Source organism: Cyrtonyx montezumae, unplaced genomic scaffold (genome assembly GCF_038088225.1).
Source record: "Cyrtonyx montezumae isolate F1298 unplaced genomic scaffold, pur_monq_1.0 scaffold_25, whole genome shotgun sequence".
NCBI classification, from domain to species: Eukaryota; Metazoa; Chordata; class Aves; order Galliformes; family Odontophoridae; genus Cyrtonyx; species Cyrtonyx montezumae.
In genome coordinates this window covers 16168237-16176583 of record NW_027071992.1, presented here as the reverse complement: position 1 = coordinate 16176583, position 8347 = coordinate 16168237, and the positions used below count along the sequence as shown (strand labels likewise).

The 8347-nt window shown below is 42.6% G+C and overlaps 1 protein-coding gene across 2 annotated transcripts; it reads left to right on the top strand.

Annotated features, from left to right (window-relative positions):
- The first annotated feature begins 3445 nt into the window (after nucleotides 1-3445).
- Nucleotides 3446-7458, top strand: NUDT2 (nudix hydrolase 2). Of its 2 annotated transcripts, XM_065739730.1 has the most exons (3): nucleotides 3446-3814; nucleotides 4218-4363; nucleotides 7067-7458. In XM_065739730.1, exons 2-3 carry the CDS (start codon nucleotides 4231-4233, stop codon nucleotides 7378-7380), a joined length of 447 nt encoding a protein of 148 aa, XP_065595802.1. In that variant the 5' UTR covers nucleotides 3446-3814; nucleotides 4218-4230; the 3' UTR covers nucleotides 7381-7458. The 2 variants fall into 2 exon arrangements, with proteins under 2 accessions (XP_065595802.1, XP_065595801.1); XM_065739729.1 differs by having other exon boundaries at nucleotides 3446-4363.
- Nucleotides 7459-8347: the final 889 nt, after the last annotated feature.

Sequence of the window (8347 nt, the reverse complement as noted above, 5' to 3'; positions counted from 1 at the left end):
CTCCATCTCCAGAAGAAGTATTTCACAATCCAGGAAAACTCAACATTGAGAAATAAAGGATTAACAAATTAATCAACTGTGGACAAAAATGAGCCAAGGTCACGGTGATGGGTTCCAGCACTTTGATAATCCCAAAACTCAAATTTTAGAAGATTTAGTCTAATTTGTATAAGAGAATTCAGGGGAATTACAGTAGTTAGATGATCACAGTGAAATTCTTCTGGCCTTCATGCTCTAAAATAATGGTGTGCCTGCCCTCCCATAGAAAGAATACCTTAATTCATCCAACACCATAGACCTCTTACTGTCTGACAGCTTTCCTAAAACTTATATGTAATTCTTAAAAATAACTTAGTAAAGTAGAAAGGGTATTATCAGTTAGGTTTTCAAGTATCCTAAGCTGGTAATGATAATGCCATCTTCTGGCAAAAAGAGAGAAGACCTTTACTTTTCCACAGCAAATAACAGCTAGAATTTCACAGGTATTGCCGGGATCTAATTTGTTCATTTGAGACTACACTGTTTTCTGGTACACAGATAACATTCTATGAGGTGACAGTTTGATATAAAAGCCCAACCAAACCTTGTTCCCAGCAAAGCTACGAGTAACTTCACTGAAAGTAGGACAAAGACAAAAGCCTAAACTTCCTTAAAATAGCTGAATATAACATCTGTTTTGAGAAGGGAGTGAGTTTGGAGGCACAATTCACTATGAGCATGCAGTTCTAACGTCAAAGAGACAAGTCAGTTCATTACATTCACGTGGCAAACCTGAGGTCTCCACAACATATTTCTTAAGCAAAGAAGTTTCACAAAAAGTTTCTCAGCATTACAGCACCTGCTAGATGGCAATGGATAAGTACTTATTGTAAACAGTATATATATATATTAAAGAGACCAAACTGAAAGCACAGAAGATCACACGCAGGCTTCAGTACTACAGGGTTTTTAAGGGTCATAAAGATAAGGAAAAAGTCAAGTATAAGAGCTGGAAAATAGTGGTTATACATATCGTGAGGAAATCGGTTTACCACAAAATAATGCACTAGGAGCTGATTGTCCATTCTTACTAATTAGCTTTTACAGAGATGCTTTAATTTGAAGTACAAAGTGTAGAAAAGACTGGCCTTCAAAGATACTCAGTGTCAGTCACTGAGCATAAAAGGAATCTTGTAAAATCCCTACATAGATCATATTAAGAATAAAGCAGGCTTAGACTACTTCATCAGAATCCTTTCATACTCTGAAATGTTAAAGATCTCAGTGTACTGTTCGACTGAGTAAGCAGGGCACACACACACCCTCTTACCTGCCCACTCATATTTACCTAGCAATTCTAGTTGACTTTCACTGTTACTCCTTATGCTCACCGCTGAGACATGAAACTAATATCAATATATCCATATTTTAAACTCCAGAAATTAAGTAATGGAAAAGTGAAGAAATATGCCACTCCTAGTCTTAAAAATGTAATTCTGTGATTCTGTGATTTACTTATTTTGATCCCATCTCCTGGACACAAGGGCATTAGAGATGGCACTTTTATAAATACAACCTCCACAATAAGAGATATCGTCTACTAGAAAAAAAAAGATAATTTCTATTTAATGCAGTAGATGGGGAGCTATGAAACATTGTTTCAAGCAATTACAAAATCATTAAATCACAGGATTATGCTACAGAAATCTCCATACACGTACTTGAGATACCTTTTTAGTCTGAGCAAGTGTTGTAGCAGTTTTGAAGATACAAGAAATAAAGCTGAATGCTGTCACTAGATAACCACCTATAGTCTTTGTGTAATAAGAATAACAGGGAAGGAGGGCACACTTCTGGTGCTGACCATGATACAGGTTCTCCCTGTGCACCAATGCTAATGACAAGCCTGAGCTAATTTTTATATTCTCTGAAACAGACTCGAAGACCACCACTCAGTGTCGGTTACCACGTTTTCACTTTCTAATCTGCACGAGATGTTCATTACTGTAATCATTCCTTCACACTAAGAATAGTGCAGTGAGCTGAGAAGAGCCCCCCTCCCACAGCTGACACCCGACAGCTGCTGGGCACAGCAGCTGCGTGGAAATGGGAAGTGTCTAATATTCAACCACACGCCAAGGAAAGAATCCCGCAGTTATATCGGGATGCTGATTATTTGAAAATTGTGCCTGGGATTCTCCTGCTGCTCAGACTGAGCAAACGGCTTTCAATATTTATTTAATAATTATACCTAAACAAGCTGCTGCGCATCTGGTATTACACTTCAAAACTCAGTGGACACACACACACACACACGCTTGCCATTTGCCATGGGGCAATGTATAGCTCTCCCCGCTGCATTTACTCCCAGGGGGACAAACCGTGGTTCCACCCCTGGAAGAAGCCTGCATGCTGCTCCAGATGTTCAGATGAGAATACAGCCAAAGCGCATCAGTGCTTACAGCTGCAGGCATTCCTTTCGGGAAACACAGGGCACGCGGTCTGCCACTTACTGACAGCTCCATGCTGAGAGCCAACAACGATCCTCCAGCCAGGCCCAGGAATGAGATCTGAGCGTGCCCATGGCCCGCAGCACCCGCTCCGTTTCGCCCTTTGCAGACCTCTGCTTCCTTCCCGGAGCCTATGCGAGGGGACGGGGCTGAGGGAACGAGGACAGCCCGCCGGGGACACCGCCCGCCACCCTCAGCTCCTCAGACGCGGACGCTGCGGCGGCGGCGCCTAGGCCACATCTCCATAGCAACAGCGCCTTTCCCTCTTCAAACGCTCGCGCCCACCGCCAGCGAATGGGAGCGAGGGAGAGGCGGGCGGGTGTTTTGGTTGGTTGAGGCGGATGTCAATCGCGCTAGTCCCGCTCACTCTCTACCCTGGAAGAGCAGGAGAGGGCCGGCAGCGCCGCGTTCCGAGGGGGGTTCGTTCTCTCTTCCCATCAACTTCCGGGCTGCGTTCTTCCATTTCCGCTTCCCCTTTGGCTGTGGCCGGCGTGCAGCTCTAGGTGCACCGCGGGGCCTGCTCCCCCGCCTTCAGCCCAGGGCCATCCTGCCTGCTGCAGCGGTGCCTGAGGGACCGCCTGGCCTTCCCCTGCCTCGCACGCACGCTCAGAGTTTCCCTCCCACCCGCGGGAGGGGAGCGCCGGGCTGCGAGGCCCTGCGGCCTGCGGGGTGTTTGTCCTTTGCAGGGTCGGTGGGGCTGCGCGGCCTTTCCCAGCTCGCCCACGTGGCGGTGCTGACGCCCCGGTTGCGTTGTGTGTGAGGCAGCGGCCGCCGGGCACCGGGGATTGTGACTGTGGTGGTGGATGGACGGGGTTGGGTTTGGCACAGCTGATGGGGAATCTCGCTGAAATGCTTCAAGTGGGGTTAACCGAGGTGGCAGGGTGCCCTGAAGCTTTGTCGCTGGTGAATGACGTTATTTCGTTGTCTGAGGTCATTCATGGGGAAAACAGTGCTTTGTAAATGTGTTATCTATTGAGAACAGCAGTTCTATCAAGATAACAAGTTCCACCTGAGGCCAGGGGTTGCTCTGTCCTTTAAAATGGGTTTCTCATTTCCATTGCTCCCAGATTTTTTTCTCTGAGAACCAGTTGCCTTGGCTACACAGCTTTTTGCTTACGGTACTTATCACTTAAGAGATGCGTAGTTGTTATTTAAATCAAATTAGTGCTTAACTTGGATGCTAAGAAGCTTTTAATTCTGTATCAGCCTCATGTCTAAGCCAGATGACAGTCTGCCTGTCCTCTGATATCATGTTGCCCAGCTTTGCTGCTGACATCCTGAAGAATTCTGTGCTGCAGGGCGTTACTTCTGTGCACCACTCCCAAGTAAAGTTGAGCTATTATCTTTGCACAGTGCCTTTAGAATTTTGCAGTGAAAAAAATTCACAGTGTTACATCTCTGGCTTGCCTTTTACTTTATCATTTTATCTCCCTCTGGTGTAGCATCTAATACAGCAACTGTGAAGAAGTAGTTCACAAGTCATATTTTGTGCTTCTTGAGAACTTTTGGGTTTTTTTAGTCTTATGTGAGTTTCTGGTTTTTAAAGGAAAGTGCTACGTTTTCACATCTCATGGATTTACTAAAATGCAGTTTATCTACACAGTAGCTGTGAAGGGTTGGGTGACTTTCAGCCTGTGCTGAGAGCGTTTCCTGAACAAATACAGCTTGTCTGCTTTAGCTCTGTGTTATTTGTACTTGATCTGTGCTCTTCTGCTGCTCTCCTTGCAGTTAAGTGGGGGACATGGCTGTAAGAGCTTGTGGCTTGATAATCTACAGAAGACTGCAGCCATCACCATCTTCTAAGGCTACTGACAGTATCGAATACCTCCTCCTTCAGACATCTTATGGGACCCATCACTGGACCCCCCCCAAAGGTGATGTTTGTTCTGTTAATGTGCATCAATGTTGCATGTGTCAGGAATAATATTTTTGAGTGAGTTTGGCTGAGTGCTCCTGAGGTCAGCTCTGGGGCCAGTTAACCAGCTGGCATCTACAGCTATTTGTGTTCTTTGGGCACCAGAGTGGTGAGCTCTGTGGCTGTGCAACTGAGCCAGTAATTGGTGGTATATGATGGCAGCCCCGATAACAGGAAAAGCACAAAATAGAAGTATTTCAGATATGTTGAAAATCTTCTTAAATACTGTTTCGGTACTGTTTCTTCCCACTAGTTTGTGTTTCTGATTTTTTTTTTTTAAGGCATATCACTGAATGGTTTGTAAATAGGAGTTTCTGAGTCTGTAGTGTGGGGGGGAGGAAAGCTAGTAACAAAATCAGCTGTGATCTTCTGTTAATGGAATAAACAAAACTTTACAAACCTCTCCCTCTGTACACTTCTCCTAAAGGCCTGGAAGAGAAGAGGTTACAACCTACTGGTAAACCAAGAACCATGACTATTATGAGAGGGGAGATCCATGTACAAAGATTCTCAGGGAATGCAGAAATTCTGAACGTGCTTGCATGCTGGGAAGTGAAATGTTTCTGATGTGCATCTCATGCATTCAGGTCATAATGTTAAGCATTTTATAGATCAAAAATGTAAGAGCTGTTACATTTTATGTTCTTTTCAGCGTGAGTGCTCTTCAAAGGCAGTACAGGGTTGCAATAATTTATTTTCAGTGGAGATGCAGATTTAATGTGATTATAACTTTTAATACTGGCTCCTGACACCTCTGCAAATGCACACAGGACACAAGTGTACTTATGACTACAGCTGTACACTGATATCTTATTTCCTTAGTTTCTTAATCAGCCTTTGTAGTTAAACTGCACTTGCTTGGATCCCTCCACATAAACATCAGTCTGGTCCCTGCTTCTAGAACTGTGACCTGGAGCAAATCAAGTCTGGTGAAAAGAAAGTATAGGATTTGTTTTCCTCCTCAACATATTGGGACTGTGTGAGTGTAAATGAATCTGAGGAACTGAAAGCTGCAGTGATACGCTGTCAGTAGTCCTTCTCCTTCCTGGCAGGCAGAGTATATTGTTCAAAGCTGGAAACTTGTTGAACTTAGACTGGAGGTTAGCAGTAGTGAGGTGTGCTGATTGCCTTTCCCTCTTCTGGCAGGCATGTAGCATCTGTGTCCTGTGAGTTGAAATTGAACCCCAACCTCCAGTTTTATTGCTGCCTCAACTCATTGCATCTTTGGTATTGATGGGTAATGATTGTCAAAAACTGTGGTTCCTTACTGTTTGTGGAAGTTATGTGGGCTCTTGCTGTGGATAAGATAAAAGAAATCCAGTTGTGAAAGTCTATATGGATTCTTTTTCTCAGCCATTAGTAAAAGTTCCAGCTTTGGAAATACGTATATCCTTCAAAAAGAAGGAGACTGTTTGACTTACTGAGCCGTACTTACTCAGATTTACTGTGCTGAGAGTCAGGGGGAAATTATTTTTACTTAAAGCTACAGTGCGTTTGATCTAAGATATCTAAAACATCAAATGCAGTGTCAGATGCTGTTTTCTGCACAATCGTTTAAGTAGAATTTTGTTTTACATTTGAGAAAGTGTCATGTGAAAGGATGGTTAAGCTTCTCATACATAGTGATGTGAGAGAGACTTCTTGGCAAAGCAAAATGAGCTTCTCACATATACCAATCTGAGTACTAAAAGGTAGCTTTGGGTACCTGAAACCTGAGGAAATACATGCCTCTGTGATAAGTTGTGGCTGTATGCAGACACCTAAATAGAAAAGAGAGGAATACTAGAAGCAAAAATAAGCTTTTTTTTTTCCTCCCTTTAAATCCTCCCAGGTCATGTTTCATTGCTTTTTTGAGATCTTGCTTGTCTTGTTCTATTTATGGTCTTGTCTGGATCTTTCATGAGAAAACCGAATCTGACATTTCTCAACAAAAATATAAACAGCTGGGGATATGTTATATTTATCCTTTGTTTGTAATGGCACCTTTCATCCTAACCAACATAAAACAAATAGGGTGTCCTAGAGAACTAGAACAGCTGCTGCTGGCAGGACCAACATTTAGGTGTGCTATATTTCACAGAGGAATATGGAAGAAAAATAAAAATACCCTTAACTGCTGCATGACCAAGTGTTGGAGAAAATCGTGGTGGTCTCTGATAACTTAGCATCCAAATCTTAGCATTGAAGTGTTCCTGGGGTGGCTCAGGATTCATAAGCATTTGACTTACTTAAGGTTGCTGTACTTCAAGAGTATGAAGCATGGCAACCTTGTCCCTTACGTGATTTGTTCTGCTTTTCCAGTTAGTGTTTTCATTATTGACCTCTTAGTGGATTAGGATGTGCTAAAACAAGGAAATGCAGGAAGCTAGTTTGCTTTTGGTGCTCCAGAAGAGGAGGGTAGGGCTTGGAAAAAAAAAGATTTATCATGTTAACAGACCATTGGTCATTTTGGAAGATGCAGTTCGAACAGCAATTGTAAAATCCACAGGAGCAAAATCAATACATAAGTCTTTGTAAAGCAACCTCTGTTCTCTTATTCTAGTTTGATTCTTTGTCAGCTATTGTGTCCTCTCTTCTCTCTCCTGATGTCTTTCAATTGTCAAATGAAGAAACAAAATCTTAGTTTTTGTCTTGGAGATTTGTTTTTTCATGCTCTTGGCAGGCCATGTGGATCCAGGAGAGGATGACTTGCAGACGGCCTTCAGGGAAACACAGGAAGAGGCAGGTCTTCAGGCCAGTCAGCTCACTCTTGTAGAAGGGTACAGGAAAGAACTGCACTATCCTGTCCATGGCAAACCCAAGACTGTTGTTTACTGGCTGGCAGAGGTGAAGGATTCTAACACAGAAATCAAGCTCTCGGAGGAGCACCAGGCTTTCCGCTGGCTGAAGCTGGAGGATGCTTGCAAATTTGCAGAATATGAGGACATGCAAGCAACACTGAAAGATGTACATCAATTTCTCAGCTCCAACAAATAAGTGCTTTTGTGAAGAACAAGAATTTCTGGAGAAACAGCCTGATATATATATATATTAGTATAATACATATATATATATATATATATATATTAGTTTTATTTTATTTTTTTAGCCAGTAGAAGTAGTACATGGCTGCAGAAACATGCTCTCTTTTTCTAAACCTGTACAAATTCATTAAGGATACTTAGAGCTTCTGAAGAGGTTATGCTCTTGTCTCCTATAGCTAGTGTTGAAACAGTGTGGTATGACTGAACTGTTAGCCTGAGATGTCTGAGTTGAAACCCTGAGCTAATAAAGTCTCTCTGTGTTCCTCTCTATTTTTTTTTCTTAAAGGGCTGAATAATTGTGTATATTTTTGAAAATCAAACACTTGATGTTTCTTGACTTGCTGATACAGTTCTGTAGTGCTGTGAAAATGAGCATATGGAGATTTTTATTAATAAACTGTGTACTGCAGAAGTTGCATCTTGCATTTCAAATAGGGCAGCAGTAATTCTGTTCCCAGTTCCTCTGCTGATATGCTGTGATAACTTGTCAAATAATTTCATCTTGTTTGTTTGTATCATGAATTTATGTACGTAGCTAATATTCTATTATGAAAATAGTTGCTATCCAAGGAGTCTCAGTAAACTGTTGACATAGAGTATTTACATGGTAAACTTGAAGTTCTTTCTTTCCCTTCCTTTTTGTTCTCTAACAGACACTTTGCCCATACATTATTCAGGTGACTGTGACAGGGAAATTTATGGCTGCCTAATAGAGCATTTTCTGCATGCAGTATCTGGATTAATAGACCTTGCATCTGTTTGATAGCATCAGTGTTGGCTGCAGGCTGCACACACAGGGGCAGCAGGATCATGCATGTTGTCAGTCTGCTTTGCTGCAGATACTCCTGCTGTATGATTACAGTAGTGTGTGGCGGTACTTCTGGCTTCTGCGGTACTTCTGGCTTCTGCATCTTCACCTG